At 40.0% G+C, this 19,462-nt stretch overlaps 1 protein-coding gene across 2 annotated transcripts in view; it reads right to left on the minus strand.

Annotated features, from left to right (window-relative positions):
* Positions 1 to 13,482: 13,482 nt before the first annotated feature.
* Positions 13,483 to 19,462, minus strand: part of SLC2A9 (solute carrier family 2 member 9) — a 138,241-nt gene continuing 132,261 nt past the window's right edge. For both annotated transcript variants that reach the window (XM_009471115.2, XM_087736551.1), the window contains one exon: positions 13,483 to 16,937. In XM_009471115.2, the coding sequence (XP_009469390.1) occupies positions 16,680 to 16,937 (258 nt within the window). In that variant the 3' untranslated portion in view covers positions 13,483 to 16,679. The remainder of the gene's footprint in view (positions 16,938 to 19,462) is intronic.

Below are 19,462 nucleotides of genomic sequence, written 5' to 3' on the forward strand. Positions count from 1 at the left end.
GGATCGGGATTGTACGGGAGCTCCTACAGGGCCTGTTCAGGCATGGCAATGGCTGTAGCTCATGCGAGATCCAGTGAGCAATAATCAGTTGGTCTCTGTAGGTTTGATCTTTTGAGACCAATATGCATTTCAATATAACTCCCTGGAAAGGGGCTGTACCTCTTCAGTTGTATGGTTGCCTACACTTATTACACAATGAGTACCCAACTGCAAGGCAGTATTAGAAAAAAAAGGCTCACTTTTGCCTAGTGGGGCTCATCTTCCTGGGTGCCCTATAGTGAAGGGAGGGAAGGACACCCCAGTTTGGGGTGCAGGGTAGCAGGCAGTAGGCAGGCAGCCTCAGGACTAAGAGCAGCCTTTGTGGGTATCTCTCAGTGCCTCGGCAAGCCTGTAAGTCTTTTCCTCCTATGAGCATCCTCAGGAGAGTTTCAATATTTCATATCTCATCTTAGCATAAAATTTACATTTCTTGGGAGTGTAGAGAACCAGGATTTTATCACCATTATAGTGACATAAACCCAGGGTCAATGTATGCAAAGTTACATATAGGCACAATAACAGTCAGAGTCTCACCAAAATTTAGAGGATTATTTTTACTTTAGGAAAATACTATTTTTTCAGCTCTAAAATTTAATTATGTGACTGTGGAAACAAAGCCCTGCATCCAGCCCTGGTTACAGCTGGGGCAATGCTTTTGGTGGGAAGCAATGTAATGCTATCATTCACTTATCACCATGGTATCCAGGTATTACTTATTTTTCTCAGTCTTCCTGCAAACTGGACATATTTCTCAGGTATGCAGTCTAATATTCCTGGCAAAAAGTGATTAAAAGTGTGGCTCCAGCAATCCTGGTATCTCTGACAAAATAGGCAATGTCAAGATAGACACGGAAAGAATAATTTAGATAATTCACAGGTTCATTTCTCCCCCTGTATGTCATATCTTTCTATTTAAAATTAATTTCTGTAACCTGTAAAATAGGAAGGTGATCATTAGATTATTGAGCAGTTGGATGGGAATTTGACTGAGGCAGATCTGATCTCTGCATGAACCCTGTTGCAAAAAGCTGGCACTTGAGTTCACTTCCCTAAAGACTGGCTCAAACCATAACATTTTTACATTATTTTGAATAATTTGAAAGAGCCATATTTCAAAATCTCTCTGCTTGCTGCACTGGAGCTGGACCTTTTCCCAGTGCTCAGGTGCTGACAGAGGAGCCCTTTTACAAAGATGCTCATGGTCCAACTCGCCATGCTCATTTCATGTCAAAATCAAACCACTTCTTTTATTGCTTAAATGCATTTCAAGGTCTCTTGAAAAGCCTGTACTTTATCACTAGTATTTTAAAAAATAAAAATCCAACAAACTAAACATTGCCAGTTGCTAGTGTCAGTCTGTTAGGGGTGGATGCAGTGAGCACAAGAAGTGTGTGTCCAACAGTGGGATGAAGAGGGAGCAATTTTAAAACTAGCCCTGATTTTTTTTTGTACTGATAGAAGAAAGCATTAGACTTTATGAGCAGTAAAACTCAGGGCGCTGCCCTACTTTTAGGGCTACATTTCATTCCTCTGTTTTCATTATACTGTCAAAGTTTCGTCATTTTTTTTTCTGAAGTACTGAGGTCATTCAGGTATTTTAGCAGCTGGCAAAGTGCCACTGCTGAGTGAAGGTAACTCTTAATATTTGCCAGTTATTCACCACATTCATCAACATGAAAGCTTTTTAGAGTGCCTTTTCATAGGTAAAGAAGAATCCTATAGACAAGATGATTTTACTGGCTCGTATATAACAGAGATACTGTAATGGTAGCTTGCTATACCTCTGATAGCTGACACCCCCTCTGCCCCTTCCCCTCCGATAAGTCCAGTGTTCACCGGTATTGCCAGGACCCTTTGCTTGTCATGTGCAGGATGCTCGTTCCTCCTCTGGGCTGTGGATACTGCCAGCAGGGCCAGGTGCCTGGCTGTCTGGCACTTCTCTCCTTCTAGTTTATTCAGAGCCCGTTACAAAGGTACTTCTGAATTCTGAAACCCCAGCTAAATTCTCTGTGGCAGTGGTCAGTAGCTCCACTGACCTCAGCAACTCTGTAAACACTTTTAAACGGTCAAAACTATGGGCACTTGTACTCGAGGAAGAGTACCATGTTTGACAAGCAAGAGATGATGGCAGCTACCCAGGGCTCCTGCAGGTGCTGTGGAGAATGAGTTTGGTGTGTGATGTGGTTGGCTGTAGGATAAGCCAGGTAAGATGATCCCGTAGGAGATGCTGCCCGGCTGGCTTGGTCACATAAGTGTGAGCTCCTGAGCCAGTCTGAGCACCCTCGCTGCCAGTGAGGTGACGTGACCCAAGGATGGGAGCTAAGTTTTAACTGCCCAGGAGTGAGACATGGCCCATGAAGTGTGGATTGGCCACATCTGCACTGCAAAATGCCTTTTATAACAGTAATAACAGAAAGAGGTGACAGTACAGAGAGAGAGGGCCCCTTCCATCCCCAGGTTCACTGGTGCAGAAGTGGGTTCATGTCATTAACAATGGAGCATGTAATAATACACCTTCATCAGCAGTTTGTAGAGCCTGAGAGCAGATTACAGTGGGATTTACCTGGCAAAAAGTAGGTTGGGGATGTTAGTGGTCTCCTCTCTCCCTGTTTGTGTGTCCTGGTGAGGTGCTATGCTCCCAGTTAAGAGCTGGGGCAGAACCATGCATAGTCCTTTCTGCCTCAAGTCACTACTGCCACAGGGCAGACTGTGTTGCATTTGGTTTTATCCTGCTACTCAGAAGCACTCTGATTTGCTTTGGCTGTGACAGGGATGGCCAGCTTCCCTGCCTCCTCTCAGCCTCATCTGACAATCTTTGTAAGGGAAAGAGTCATCAGATTCCCCCGTGCCTCCAAATGCCCTCTCTGACAGGAGAAAAAGACCTTGAGAAGATGATGAGCAGAGATGAGAGCAGCTCCTTGGGAGTCCCTCTGCTCTCAGAGGAGGACGCGCAGAGTCTGCAGATGGGTCCCTGACTTTTCCCATCCTCCCCACAGGCACATTGCATCATTTCCCATTGTGGCAGCTCTCCTACCAGTGCAACTCCATCGCTTGTTATGTGGTGTTAGCCAGTGCCACGGTGATGCCTGAGGTGCTGAGAGAGGTCATGGGCCATAGCTCACCCCCAATACATACATTATAACTATTACTAAGTTGATGTAACCATGCTGTTGAAAGGTGATCTTTAAAATATACTTTACAGGGTGTCCCTCTTCCAACAGACAGATATTTAAGGTAAAGCACAATGTAACTACTGGAAGTAGATAGTCAGCTATTTGAAGCTGATTACCTCTGCTAATGAAAGGACTAATATTCTGCAACTGTGCAGTATATGTTTATTGTGGAGCAGATGTTGGGATTTGGAATATATATTGAAGAGACTCCATTTTCTGTTTATTTTCAGCATGGTATTTGCTGCTTAAGCGTATATTATCATGACTTATTTGGGAAGATTAAACTTGTATCATTTACCAAGATCCTAGTGCACAGCAAGGTGCCTTGAAAGTTCTCGATGGCTGATGGTAGAGTTCGCTCCTTCGTTTAACCACAGTGACTTAATGAGGAGCGCATTTACAGCACCCACTGGTCCCATCCAGATGACACAGACTGGAGTCTCCCACTCCAGAATATCAACACAAATCGCTGCTGCCACTAAAGTTGAGCCAAGAGTATAAAATTATTCAGCAGCGATTTTATTTTTTTTACCGCATGGCTTTAAAACACAGTGTAGTTGGGTGTCGTGGCATTTCTCTGTTGTAAGGTTCAGCTGTAATTACTAGAGACTTTCCAGATCGATACGTTCAGCACTTTAAATTTTAGATGCTAATCAAAACGTTTTTCCTATTCCCATTGATTTCCTTTTTTTTGACTTTTTCCATCACAGTCAAGAGGATCACTGTTACACTCTGTCTCTGGGGAAAACGTATGGATGAGAGCAGCTAGCCATGTTTGAAGCAGTCGTAGCTGGAAGTGATACAAATAGTATGGTTATGGCTAACTTTTCCTCTGATGCACTGTAAAGCAATTTCAGGGTAAAATAAGTTCTGAGCAAGTAAAAAAATGATCACCACTATGGCCTGCTCCTGCTGGAGACAGAAATATATGGATTAACAGGAGAGAGGCTTTTCTGGGTGAAGTCACAGAAAAATTCAACAATTATCTCTTGTATCCTGTCAGTTAAGAAAATTGCACTGAAAGGCTCTGATTACAGTGTGGAAAGAGAAAAGGATGAAAGATTAAAGGAGCTGAAACACAGGTTATTCCACATGGAGTTAGAAACATCTGTGTCTGAGCATTACCTGCTTGCGTCTCTCTCTTGGCCATGGCTGTGGGGATTTGGGGGCACTTCAAAGGAGTAAGAGAAATAGTTGTTATGTTCGTGCTTGTTATGAAGTTTCTGGCTGTTCATAGTCATGTTGTGATACTGTTGGCTTTATACTGCCTTGTACCATGTTGCCAATGATTTACTCCAGAAGTATGAACCTGAGAGCCCCAGACGAGTGTTGCACAAGTCCATGGCAGATCCATGGCAGCCACCTAATGCCTCGTCAGAGAGGGATTAATTGCATCTAAACCACCTTTGTACAATTTATTCCTTAGACTAACCCAGAGAGGAACCTTCCCCAGCTCCCACAGCCATCTACTCTAGTGTCATGCTATCTTTACTGCTAGAAAAAATTTCAAATTGCAGTTAAACCCCACTAGTTCTTGTTGCATCCAGCAAGAGCCCTCCCTTTCTGCAGCAGCCTCTTATATATATGGGTTTTCTCAGTGTGGTGGTGTTTTTTATGCTAAGCCCCAGTTCTTTCATTCTTTCCTCAGAGGCTGATATCTGTCAGTACCACAAAACCTTGTTCCTCAAAACCTTTGTATTGGGTTTGTTTCGTGTCAGCGCATTATTTTGTGATTTGCTGTAATGACTGAACTTACCTTGTTGTGAACCTGGAGTAGTGGCTCAAACAAGTGTGGTCAGCTTGAAGTCTGAGTGAAAAAGTGTAAATCACAATTATCTTCAAAAGCCTGCAGGACCACAGTCCTGAAAAACACTGGCTGTGCCAATGATGCATAGGCTGACAGAGAGCAGAAAGCAATGATGTAATACATAGATACTATGAGGAAGGGGCTGGAACTATGTGAGGACTGACGGTGCCATGGAAGTCATGCTTAAAAGAAGATGCTGAAACTAAGGAAAAGGATGTTCTCAATCGGTTGGTGTTGTTGTGAAATGGATTCAACAGGTAAGCTGAATAATGTGGTTTTCCCCTCCATATTCTTAGTGGTTCCCCTAAAAACATCCGTCAAGAGCAGGGATTTTGAGGTGGTCAGGCAGGTTTGTGAGCACCTGCTGAAGCAGTTCAAACATGGAGAACAGTTCCAGGTTGTGTAAAAAAAAGGGGATTTTGCTTTGGAGGACTAAATTACAAATTGTTTTACTGTACCTGAGCCATCTAGTCATGTACAAACCTAGGGTTTAGCTGTGAAACCCTGAAGAGTCTGAACCTATGTTATCACACACATTTTTTTTCTATAACCATTGTGCTAGAGTATATAAAAAGATGCAGGCAACAATAGATTAATATAACTTCCCATTCTACTGCCAATATAAACTAAGCAATACAGAAAGAACTTCACTATTTCAGTATTAACAAGATCGTAAAAATTCATGAGGCATTAAAAGCTGCTAGTTAAGCTGTGTGGGGATTTCTGAATATGCTTTATATAGGACTAGACTGAAAATAACTTATGAAAACTTATTTTCAGTGGCTTTTTAAGCTGCTCTAAGTTTGGCAACAGTTATGTTTTGCAGCCTATTATTATTTGGCCCTAGATGTGCCCAGACAGCTCACATGGAAGTACACTGATAGTTATTACAAACTTTGCATCAATAACTGGGAATGAATGTAGAAAAATCCAAACCAGCAGGGAGCTGCAATCCGTCTTTGCTAGTTGTGCACAGTTGCATTTATATTTCCAGGACCAGAACTATTCCAGTGACAATTTATAGAACTTCTTTCTAACTAAAGAAAGCAAATCACTACCCTCTTCACAGACGCATAAATAATTTAATTTAAAAATTTTAAATAATTTAATTTAAAAATCTGTGAACTGGTCTGGGGAAGTGCTCATGCAATTTAATAAAGTCATACTTAATCCAACATGTGCAAGGAGATACAGTTTACTGTATTTATGGATTACTGCTATTAGAATATGGAAATTTATTTTTTTAAAAAATCTTGTAGGACACATAAAGTCATATTTTTAAATATATTATATATATATATACAATAAACATTTATGTATAAAGAACTCTGCACATGAAAAGACATATATAATTATTCCCCTAGTGTGCATATGATTTCCATTATTCTGGAAGTGGATCTGGTAACTGAATGCAATTATTCCAATGACAGGCCATTTTTGTACCCAGTCTCTGTTTTGAATAAAAAGATCTCCGCACTTGTAATTTTGGATACTAATCACATCATAGCTGCACTATTAACCCAAGAGCAAGACTTTTCTCGAGTCTGAGATGCACATTTCTCTGTGCATAACTATTATTTGAATACATTGTAGAAGAAACATCTGAAAACAGCAATTATCTGAAAATTATCTGAAAATGTCTATTAAAAAAACCCGCAAAACCCTTTCACTGCCATCATAACAACAGAAGACATTTAAAATTCATGAGCATTCTTCACAGTATACAGAATGTATATAAGGAATAACTGACTAATATCTAGCCGTCCAATGTATGTTTTGCCTTCTGTTTTGCATTGGGATACATCTGATGCAGAGCCCTTGGTCACTACAGTGATAGAACTTGAGCCACCAAATAAAAGTGAGGTCTAACCAAACTGGTATGTGATCGCAGTGTCATTGTCAGCGGACTACCACACCTGAAGATAAGCAAACTCTTGACCATTACACATATTTTTTTTTCAAGCAGTGATTTTTCCTTGAGCTAGAAACGTTTGTAGGCATTTATGTTATGTGCTAAGTCTAATGTGCTGAGGATGCGCCTTAGGTCAGAGGGTCAGCTGGCAGAGCCTGGCCGCTCAGAGCCTGGCATTTAGCTGCTATTTCTGCTTCTCACATCCCTTCACAGTTTGGTTTTTGTCTGAGAAGCTGTTGGAAACATAAGCAAAATACAGCAAGGTAGAGCGGTGCTGCTCCTTCTCCTGACATGTGGTAGGAACTTCGCAGCCCCCAAAGCTGTCACGCAGGCAAGAGGTGAGCTGGCTCCTTCCAGGACAGAGGCAGCTGGAGGAAGAGGGATTCTTTGAGCCTCAACACCTTCATGGCCTTTTATAACATTTCTTCTCGTGCTGCTTCATCCTTGTTCTCTTATAGCCCCCAGGTAAATCCAGCTGACAAAAATCCAGACTTTGAAAGGGGTTGTGATGATGTTATTTGATGGAGTATTAAATAAATAAAATTCAAGGTTATATTTTGGTTTTATAATGCAAGAGAATCTGATCTTCCAGGTGTCTGTAGCTTGGAGAGAGGCAAGGGCTGGAGTTCTTTTGCTATGAAAACTATATGTACAAATGAAGAGACCACCAAAAAATACAGAATGAAGCAACTCTTGAAATTCATAAATATGAAGCACAAAACGTTATAGAGCAGATTAAGCATTTATCATGTAGCTTCTCAGTAAGTTGTAAGGTTTTGTCCTTTAAGTAACTGTTAAAGGACTAAACCAAGCACTTCTGCCAGGCAGAGGGAGAGAGACTGGATCTCAGATCTGCTGCCAGCCGTGACAATGTGTAGGAACTCAATCCAACTCAACCAGTTGTTAGGAGGGCAGGTTGCATGCTGGCCGAGTTGTGTATGTAGGTCAGATGAAATATTACAGATAAATGCCCAGGGCAAATCCGTTCATTGTACTAATTCCTACAGAGCAGTTTCTCAAAGTACAAAGCAAATTGTAGAGGTGGTTTTGATTTCACTCTTTTTAGGTGGCAATAGTAGTATTCTGGTTAGCTCCACAATAAATCTATAGGACCACAAAGGTGGGAGATTGGTAATATTTGCTGTATCTATCTGCTCTTTGAGGAACAAGGACTCAGTCCTGCAAATTTTTCACCTTCTGACTAGCCCTCATTTATGTTGGTAATCAATCACTTTCACACTGCTGCAAGCATTTATGTGAATATTCAATGCGGTGTAAAAGTTTTGAGTGAAATCCTGACCTGCGATGGAAGGTAAGGCTAAAATGCCAGTTAGCTGCCTCCAGAATAATGCCCGCCATTACCTACTTCAGATCCCATCTACAATATTTAATGGTAAAACCTCTCCAGGAACTACGGCCTGGAACTCCAGAGCTGTATCAGTTTTATACTTGGCTATTTTGTCATTTTTGTTTTGATCATGAAGTAGGAGCAACCTAAAAGACATTATCATGTGGGGCTGGAAGGAATTTTCTACTGTTGGTCTGGTGGAGCTGTTCACAGTATAATTGACGATAGGCATCCGTGATCTAATATTGTGTACAGAAGAAAGTATTGTCAACATCTTTCGTTTGAAAGAATAAAGAAACGTCTTTGCCTTCAAAATCATATTTTTGAAGTAGTCTTGAGTAGCTTAATGACAGTGAAAGCATGCATGATGTGTTACAATTTTCTGTCACTTCTAAATTAAAAAAAAAAATCTTAGAGCTGTGAACGATTTTGCATTCCAGAGTGATCATCTCTTCAGCACCACCTACATGCCACGTGCAAACATCACCCACTTCACTTGGACTCCATTTCTTCAGCCTGTTAGTTTGGACCACAAGACTGACCCCATTTAGCAATATAGTTTGAGAATATCTAAAAACCTACGTATTAGGCTTTTTAAATTTTAAATAATCGAAGCCAGCTGTCCTAATTCATAGAAAATACACAAGCCTGCCAGACGTGCTGATACTCCTCCTACTATTGCTGAATTGTTGCCATTTTTTCCTGTCTTACTAAAATTAATTTCCAATGCTTATTAGCCAAGACTGTGAGCAATCAGAAGAAGCTGAAACTTGTACCATGTAACAGCTTTGCAAAACTGAGTTAATAAAATGTAGCAAAAAGCTCTCAAAACAGCAATAAAAGCACAGCACACAATTTGCCAATGACTATCAGTAGGCATAATGTTCCAATTTTCATCTGAAAAGCTCCCTTGTATGGAGAAAACTTAGGGATTTTTTTTTGAAACAATTGTGAGACTTAGAGTCTGATTTATTTATTGATTGTGCAGTGCTGGGATTTCCCCACTTCTGTTGTATTCTGCATCAGCTCATAGTGCTCACTACCATCTATAAAAATTACGACAGCATGTCTGAGCAATGATCCACACAGAGAGCCGTCTTGTCTCCATTAATTATCCGTACATCTCAAAAGGTGAAAGAATGATATAATGGTCGATTATAGGCTACTCAGCTCCTCAGAGAAATTTCTTATCTCCTATTAGCTGTAGCTTTTCACTTTTTTCTTTCTCTTGCCTAATTTAAATTTGAATGATATCATAGATTTAAATATCTAATCCTATAAAAATTCATTAATTCTGATTTGTGCCAATGAATTCTACAGCTTTAGTTATGCATTTTTAATTTTTTCTATTAGTTTGAAATTTATTTTAATTGCTCATTGAATAGGTCCTGAGTCATGTACTGTAAAAACAAACCATCCATCTGTCTTGCATCCTGTTTTCCTCAGCCATGTTTCTTCTTAACTTTTTTAACTCTCATTTTCCATTAGAAAACTTCAGATAATTATCACCTGCCTCCTCCTTTGTCCCTTTTAAGAGAGCGGGACCAGACTTGTAATGTTACATTTTTCTTGTGATGTCCTTTGCTATCCCTTTGGCCCTTTGTTTTCCTTGATTACTGTTGCAAAGTGAGCAGCGCTTTCATCGTTAGCTCAGAGTGATACCTGAGATGCCTTCCTATATATTTTATACTAATTAAATCAACTGCAGCAATGTCTAAGCCACTTGGATGATTTCTCAGACATGGATTTCGTCTGTTGGCAGCTGCTTGGTCACAAACTCCAAGTCTCTTCCACCTTCCTTGGGGTTGCAGCGTTCATGCCTTCTCTGAAGTCTATAAGAAAAGTTCAATAGCAAAGCCATACCTGTCTGCAAGAGATCCACAGGCTGCAGAGCATCATCCCTTCATCCCGCTGAGAGCTGACCCCCTTTCTGTCTCTTAATACTCTTTCACTTCTCAGTTGATGAAAATGTCGTTTCTAATGACATGCTGGTGCACCTCATCCTGGAGGGTGCCGGCATGAGAGGAAAAGCACAGCCTGTGCTGGAGGAGGAGGGAAAGGGAAGGAGGGGGTGGCAATGAGGCCTCCCCACCAAAAGGCTGAGAGCTTCTGATGTGCAAAATGCATCTGAGTTTCACTAGGTACTGGAAGCGTGTATTTGGCTTAGTCCAGACTGGCTGCTAATACATCCTGCTTCTTGAGGGACTTCAGTACAAATCTGCCCTCTAGTTGGGTGAAAAGTGTTTTAGTGTTTTCCTTTGATGCCTCAAAAGAAAACCCCAAAGCTACCATTAAGGATAACTTTTCTATTCATAAATATTAAAGCCTATTTGACAAAAGGAAATTGGTTCTCACTACATGTTGGCAATTATTTTAGCATCAATGTCCAGAACTGGAGCTACCTTGAGAAGGATTTCCCCCAGCTTTGCATCAAGGTGATTCCTGTGCTGTGCAACAAGCACGTGAAAAGCTCTTGTTGACTATTAGTTATCCAGATGATCAGTCTGTCACAGCTCAGTGAGTGTATCGATTAGGAAGATAAGGCTTCAGCCAGTCAGTGACAGAATATAAATTGTCTAACCTTGGTTTACTGCATTGTTGTGTTAAAGCAATATATAATTTCTTATATTAGCTCTTAACCTCACATTAGTTTAACAAAACATAGTTCCATACAATTTAGAAAAACTCCATTCTTTTTCCTTTGAAGAAAGTAAATTATATAATACTATCTATATATAAAAAAGTTATATATTTTAATATACTTTTTAATACATACACATCAATATAAATAAATGTTATATATATAAACATTTAATTGAATTATATATATATATTAGTGTAGCAGTCTCCATCTAGCAGTTTAGAAAAGTGCAAAAAGAAAAATCTAAGGCTGGCCAAAAGGAGACAATCTTGCTAGATAACTTTTCCAAACCTAAGATCACACGAACTTTAGCTAAGTTTGTTAATGCAAGTATCTGAGCACCATCGGAGTCTAGTTCACAACTTGGCATAATATCCAAATGGCCCAATTTCTTTTATGTAGGAGAACTAAAGCAGCTAAACTTTTTCCATGGGATAACATAAAAGTCCCTCTCTATATACATATGCATATATATAGTCTGTAGAGTTTAATTCAAAGGGATAAAACCATATGAAATTTAGATTTAAGTGATTAGCTCTTGAACTCATCTTTGAAAATGTCAGCCTCTAGAGAAAATTGTATTCACCGTTTTTATAATCTTTGGCATGTTTGCTTTTTCCTAAGTAACTATTGCTTTCCTGTTTTCAAATCTGGACTGTAAAAATATTTATATACTTGGGCAGAACAAGTCAGAAACAAAAGGTGGAACAAACATGAAGAGGTGAGCATTGCATTTAGCTTGACTGATTTATCAACTGAGAGAAACAAGAGAAAATGAAACAAAAAAATCAGCGTCTCTGCGTGGCAGCTTACCTAGCAGCAGACAAATTATCTCCTACCCTTACAAGATCATGCTCTTAATGTATTGTGTTTCAGAGGTCTGAGAGAGTTATATTTTGCTTTTTACCTTTTGGGAATTATATTAAGACAACCAGCAACTCCAGCAGTCTCATCCTTGGTACTCTCCTTTGGCATATGAACCAGACTACTAGTGCTCCCACTTAAATAAAAAAACCCAATAAACTACCAACCAACCAACTCCGCTCCCCCAAACTCAGAAGAAAAGCACCAGATCAGTGCTTTTGCAGCATCTGAATAATTATATTGTCTTCCCAGATTGAGAAAGCAAGCCATTGGTTTACTATCTAAAGAAGATAAAAATGTGCAGGGTTTCCTAAGCTAAGAACTCCTTTATGTGTACCATGCCTTTCTTGGGTATATTTGTACAGTTGAAGATACTGGAGGAGACTTCTGTTGACTTCACTAATCACTGGACAAAAGTCTTCTGAAAGCTTTTCTTCTATGCTTTTTAAAAATCGAAACCCGAGGTTTAAAAGAATTTGACTGAAGTGCAGCCTTAGCAGGAACATCTCAAGAAGGAGCTTGACCATCCACTGCCTGTGTTTCTCTTAGGTCATGGCAAAAGCGAGGTTAATGCAGCCTACCTTGCAAGGAAGAGGGTTGTAGTGACTCAGGTTATGCATGATTGCTTATTGAGCTGTGATAACTTGATTAGGAGTCCAAGTACCAAGCTTTTGCCATGAAATTCACCTTTTCACAGGGCTTACTCCCAAATAATATCACTTGCAGAGAGAATTAAGTATGGAACCAAACCTGTTTTTTTTAACAGCTTGAATATTTGCATTAACAAACCTGCTTCATAGTTTGTGTCTATATAGTTCAGGTTTTTAGATTGTATCTGAACTTTATATTCTGGGGTCAGGCTGAAACAAAAAGACCGCAGGCATCTCCTAAAGAATGCTTTACTCAATTTGTTCTTCTTGCTGTGTGACCTGATGGGAGCTCTAATAGTTTATACGGCAACTTCTATATGAAAAAGCCCGTAAAAATAGTCAAAGGGAAGAACGCAAATTTCAGAGTTGTTTTTGGTGTTTCTTTTTTCATTTTACTCTGAAGATGAAAATTGTCCCATATGGCTGAACTACTCACATCCTCCCCCACTAGAAAGCAGATCCTTGTGGAGTGAAAATTGGCTTCAGAACCTGATGAAATGCAATTTTTTATACATATTTCAGATCTCAGGTTTTGCATATCTTTGTAGCAGAAAAAGTCATTTGACTGAATTTCTCATCAGAAAGTAGAGCTTTAGCAACTCAAAGTCATCCATTATAAACGACAGCTTTCTGCAAAAAAGCCTCACCAGATGCAACAATTCTTATACAGTTATTACTACTACTACTAGCCAGTTTTAATCACTTACCTCTCACTGATGTCTGTATTTTTATTTCTAAATCCCAATATAAATATACGAAAGAATGAAGTGTGGAATCTGATTTGAGAAGCAAAATGTAAATAACGCTCAAAAAAATACACAGAGAAGATTTTTTTCCCCATAACTCCCAGCCACCCAACTGTAGAGTCCAAAATGACCCAGGTTATCCAGACGTAGGAGTGTACAGTCTTGTACTGGGACATACAAAAACCCAGGGAATCGTACAATGAAACTTGTACAGCTGTAGATACTCAGATGTACCCAGAACAAAACGTGCACCACTTTAGTTTAGTTCCAAAGGTTTATTTTGCAATCATTGTGCACGGACATAGTTGATCACACACACGCAATCCACTTCTGGTAGTCGTACAAACACCATCTCACAGTACCTCATCCCAACGTCACAGACAGGAAAAGAGAACGTGGCACCACGCAACACTCACTGACAAACACATGGGCTGTAGATAATTTGATACATTCAACAAGAAAACCAAATGATAAATTGCTGATATTTTCCACTTTGTCCTCTCATTGCTGGAGAAGCTATAGCAGCATAACAACAGAAAAAAACATTATGGAACAACTTGAAGAAAAACACAAAACTCTCGTTAGGGTCAGAGATGAGAAAGTTAATGCAGTACCGGCACATCTGAAAGTTTCCTCAGAAACTTCCATAACCCAAGGCAGAGGAGACTGCAGCCACCTTCCCTGGCCAGCGAGCAAAGCACCTGCACACCTACACGTCTGGTGACTGGAATTGCTTTTAAGCTGTACCACGGGCTGGAGCAAGCTGCTGGCGAGATGTGCTACCGCTGTGCCACGGCGTGCTCAGCATGTAGCAGCTCTCTTTGTGGACAGAAAGTGCGTATCTGGAGTGTGCCTGTCTCAAGTAGGGCAAGAGATGGACAAACGGGGTTGCAGAAGAGGAAAACACAACCCCCTGTTGTTAAACCTGTACAAGCCCCTGAGCTGTGATAGGAAATTCTGTTGAACCATCTCTTTACCAACACATTCAGAGCTGGGCTCCAAATGCAACTGTAAGACGATTTTATCTTATTGCAGAAGTCCAATACAACTGCCATATCAGGCCAACAGGATATTTTATTGAAGCTATCCAATGGCAACATTATCAACATGTAATGCCTGTAATGTACATTAATGAAAAGCACTAAGTGCTAAATTCTCCTAATTCTAATAATAATAATGGTTTCCAATCCTGCCACCTTGGCTCAAATCAGATCACATCAGATCACATCATACCATGTTAGTTAGCCCTAACTGCAATGTAAGGGAATTCTCAATCTGAGTGAGAGGGTCTGAAGTTGCCAGTCTTGCCCTGCAGGCAGAAGAAGAAGAATTTCTTCCTGAAATTTTCTGGAGGGGTGGCATTCAAGCTCATTTTTTACAAAGCCATTCACTTAGGAAGCCTCATGTAACCCATGGAACAGGCAACTAAAGCCACTGAAAGATGACACGTTCATTTGCTGTATATATAATTTTACAAGTGGTTATTAGAAGACATCTTTCTTCAGTATTCTCCATAGTATTTGATTAGCTTCTATATATGGTTATGAGTTGGTATAATCCCGATTCACTCTGTTTCTTAACAGTAGCACCAATATAATAAATCTGATTTTTCATTCTTAATTCTCTTGCTCATACATATTTTCATTTTCTTACTTGTTGCTGTACCTCTACCCCAGTAAAACAGCATAATCCTGGCATAAAGGCTCAGATCAATTTTTGTTCTATTACCCAGTAATGAAATTGCACTATTAGATCAGCTTTCAGTGTGTGCAGTAAATACACCATACATAAATAAATCACAGTATAAAACCATATACATCATTTAGTAGTAATAGTTGAACATTAGGATCTCTGATTTTGATTTACAGTATAATTTACAGTGTAAAACAAAACAATAAACAGCTTATCACTTGGGGAAATCTGAAAAAAACAAGTATTGGAAAGCAATTCTCCATTGTGTATACATGTATGAATATACATATTCATATATTTCTATATTTGGAATATATTCATATATATGAATATGAATTTATATATTTTTTTCAAAATCCCCCCAAATCTATGAACTTCTGGATTAGCAGATATAACCTGTGGAAGCAGCTGGCTCTACCTAAATGCTTCACTTGCTTCTTGTGCCTGACTCCTAACTGAGAGCAGCTCTAAGACTTACTGACTTTTCATATAAAACAGCTAACTACTTAATTTAAAAGTGCATATTACCCCCTCAGCATCCAGGTACCTAGAAGGATCAAGAAAAAGTATTAAAATTACAAACTGGAAAGATGATGTTCATAAAAAAAAAATCCGATGTGGAAGGGAATAGATAACCTGACCCCCGACAGCCTGCTGAGTTTTTCTGTCACGAAATGAAACAGACTTTGAGGACAGTTTTACAAAGCATTAAATAACTTCGAAACTTATTAATGTGAACTAGGTCTGGAGCTTCAGAATCTAATGCCCAAATGAAAATTAGTGTTTAAATAAGAAATAGGCACTCAAATTCCTTTGGAGATCTGAGTGTTAAGAAACGACATTTACTGGGTCTCAGGGAAATTTTGGCTCCTAAGACTTGTTTTAAAAGGAACTTGAAAAGAAAAGCAAAAAAAAAACAATCAAAAAACCCAACCCCTGGAAAACTTCGTGTTTGATTTTTTTTTTTATGCTACACCCTACACGTACCATCAGAGTTCACTCACTTCACTATGAGGTTTAGTTTTCTTTTCATATTAAAGCTTCTATAGCTGTTCTTAAAAAATAAAATTAAAAATATATATCCACAGAAATATGTTTGCAGTGCCAGCAAACCCAGAAACTAGAGGCAACTCTATTACTAGTTGATCAGGATTTACAAGAGCAACAAGGAAACCCATCAGGACCCAGAGCTCCCCATTTATGAGAAGCTGGGAGATGTTGAGACGAAGCAACTGAAAGTCAGAACAGCTGGAAAAGGAATGGGAGGCTGGGGGCATGTCATGAGTCTTCTTTCAAGTCCTCAGTTCTCACCTGCAACTTTAATGACATATTGGAAAACGTGGAGAAACGCGAGCTGGTACCATTTCAGGTTCTCTTGCATCGATTCTTAGCAGACCCCTGCTGGGATCTCTTCTCTGTTCCCTGCCTCCTCCTCCTCCTCAGTGACTGCACACACACCCCTCCCTGTGAGCACACAGGGGTGCTCAGCCAGCTGCTGCTCACAACCCCTGCTTCCCACTGCCACTTTGCTTCTCCAAGTCCATATTCCCCACCCCACTCACCACAGCACCTATTTCACAGGTGCCCAAGAAAACTCCGGCTCTTATTTATTTAAGCAGCTGCCACTACTCCTGCCTCTCATTTCCTCATTTCCTCAACCATCACCCTAGAATTCACTTGTACTCTCTTAAAACATATTCAAGGGGGAAGCAGTTCATGCTGTCACATAATACAAGTTGTGCATTGCTATAAATGTACTGAATGAAAAGCACATGTTTTCCCCGTCCCCCGAAAGAGTATCCTGTGTTTACACAATCCCTTTTTTGGTTTCACCGTTGTCCACCGAAGATGTGAAGTTTGATTCTTGTTCTGCACTTGATTTCCTCTCCCCTGGGTAGTGGTTCATTTGTTGCATTTCTAAAGATACTTTATTCCTTTTGGCAAATGCCTCGCTGATCTCATTAAATGTCTTATTTTTTGTTTCAGGCAGGACAAAAAACAGGTAGGTAGCTCCAGCAAAGCAGATGGCAGCAAACACTAGGAAGCAGTAGGTCTGTAAACCACTCTGCAAATAGAAAACGAAGCACAAGGTCATTATAAAAGGGACAAAAGCCAGAAGAAAAGCAACATCAGGAATGGTTTGAAAGAAAAAATGGGTGTTACGGAAAAATTTTTAACCAAGTACAGTAAGTGCTGGCATTCATTGCAAGTCAGAGTGCTTAGAAGTTCATAAAAATGCATGAATTTTTAGTTCTTCCAACACTGCCTGTGGCCCATCGGTGGAAAAGCAGGTTCCTGGCAGAGGCACGCAGATCTGCAATCTGGGCGACGCTGGGAGACACCAGGCTGAGTTCAGGCGCCACGGCGTGCGGCGAGCAGGCGACAGCAGGGCTCCTGCAACGTGCACGGCTTAACTGAGCCTCGCACTGCTGTGGTATTTCTGGATATGAGGCAGATGTTTCTCTGGGTTGCTTTGCATACTGCCTCGCAATTTCTAGGTACAAAAAATGAGGCATGCTTTTGCAATGCCGTGCACCTGTACACAACACATGGGAAACCTGCCATAGCCAGCGGCATCTGCATGACACTAGTTACAAGCTTTGAGATTTGCAAAATAAACAAGGAAAAAAACACAAATGACAGACATTTGTATTATTGCTAAGGTTACGGGAGCTTACAGCAGGAAAAAGTCCATAAAATGCACTTCTTTCATGCTAGACACTAGTGTAAGAATTAACTGAAAACAAAGTACAGGCCATATTTGAATGTTTTGGATTTTACTTCACTGCAAAAAAAAGAGTATAGACACAAAGAAGTTAATTTATAAACTGATTACAAAGGCTCAACCAACTAGCAGGAGTTGCACTTCACTAAAACGTAAGTATTTGTTGCCTGGTGATTATTCAGTCATTTAGTAGCTTTCAGTTACGTTTCGATAGTACAGGTTTGAAAAACATTTGATAATTACAATATGGCCAGCTGCGCTTTGTTGAACTAGGAAGAAGTTTGGTACCGCGGCTCCAGGAAAACCTGCCAGCCTTTGAGGAAACCTCCCTTCCTCCTCTACTTGATTTACCTCACTCTGTGTCCTGAAAACAAATGTCCGATTTTTGACTTGTTTTTATTAACAAGGCTGAATTAAACCAAAAGGGGTATCTTCGGCTCCAAAAATAAGACAACCTTTCTGTGGTGCCTTGTGTGAGGTCATGAAGAGCAAATATGAGGAAAGCTGGACCCCTCACACATCACCCCAGGTGTTGCAAGGCAGAGGTTACCCCAGGGAAAATCGCTCAGGACGGAGGAAGCAGATGTGGCTTCCTATATATACATATTTACAATTGCCATTAAAGGTATGTGTCTGAAACAATTAAGACAGAGCTAGACAATAATGTAACCCTGACTTTCCACATTTTTCTAAAACACTCTCATCATCGTTAGTTAGACCAGTCTGACACTGCAGGCTGGTTAAGCTCCCTGCTTTGGGGGCTCAGGGTGTACGCAATTCCTAGGATTAGTTTTATATTTCACTTATTATTATTATTCACTTATACATCATATATGGCATGGAAGAAGAACACAAATTCATGTGTGGAACTAGAAACAAAAAAAGAAAAAACCCTTTTCTGCAGCTGCTTTTTAATACCATGGCTGATTGCCAGCCTGCCTAGTCACAATGTTTTCCATGGATAATTCATTACCTAGTTCAGCCCTTCCACTCCTGTCTGTGATAGGAAAAGCTGGAAAGTACATCCTCTGACATTGACTACGGACTCTTGAAATCATCAATGCTTTTTTTGTTAAATCTTAGAAGCACAAACTCCTGAGCAACCTGACAATCATAAGCCAAAGAGCACAGGTGATGGGGGGGGGGGAAATATTCTGGCATGGGAACAGATATGACTTTCAAGCTTATACAGAGACAGAAGCAAATGGATTTAGTAGACAGGAAAAAATAACTTCACAGTGCCTCATAAATCATCCTGTCATGTTAAGAATTCAAATTTTGAATCTGCATCTTCTGCATTTGAAACTGTTGTTCAGCCGAATGGTAGAGCTCCAATCTGGAATCATGTTTTCCCCTTTTAAAAATCGTCATTGAACTAAATCTTCTCCGTGACGAAAATGAACCATTAATGCCTAGTATGAATAAGCCTGGCAATCAGGTGCCACAAGTTACCTGTGTCTCTTGGTGGTGCAGCCACAACTTTGCCCCACTTTCTTATTCCTGTTTATTTCTTTGCTGTCCATGATCTAAAGCTTAAACCTTTTCTAATTGAACTAAATGCTCTCATGAGTGCATATTTTATTTGCAATTATTTTACATTATGTATTTACATTTATTGGTAATAAGCTTGCTCCCCTTAATTTGTGCAGATCCCTTTAGAAGTAGCCCTCAAGGACCTCCAACTGAAGTTCCACACAGAACAAGTTAAAAATTAAATTTTCTTATAAACCCTACAAATGGGATTGTGGGAAGAGACCAAGACTTTGCACTCCTTGCGTTCAGCAGGATTAGCACAACAAATTCCCTAATTCCCAGACAGGAACACTGCAAGGTGATCACAAAATGCCCTTTTCTCACCAGCCAGT

This window comes from Nipponia nippon, unplaced genomic scaffold, assembly GCF_047370975.1.
Source record: "Nipponia nippon isolate SJK-2023a ecotype South Korea unplaced genomic scaffold, ASM4737097v1 scaffold_6, whole genome shotgun sequence".
Lineage (NCBI taxonomy): Eukaryota > Metazoa > Chordata > Aves > Pelecaniformes > Threskiornithidae > Nipponia > Nipponia nippon.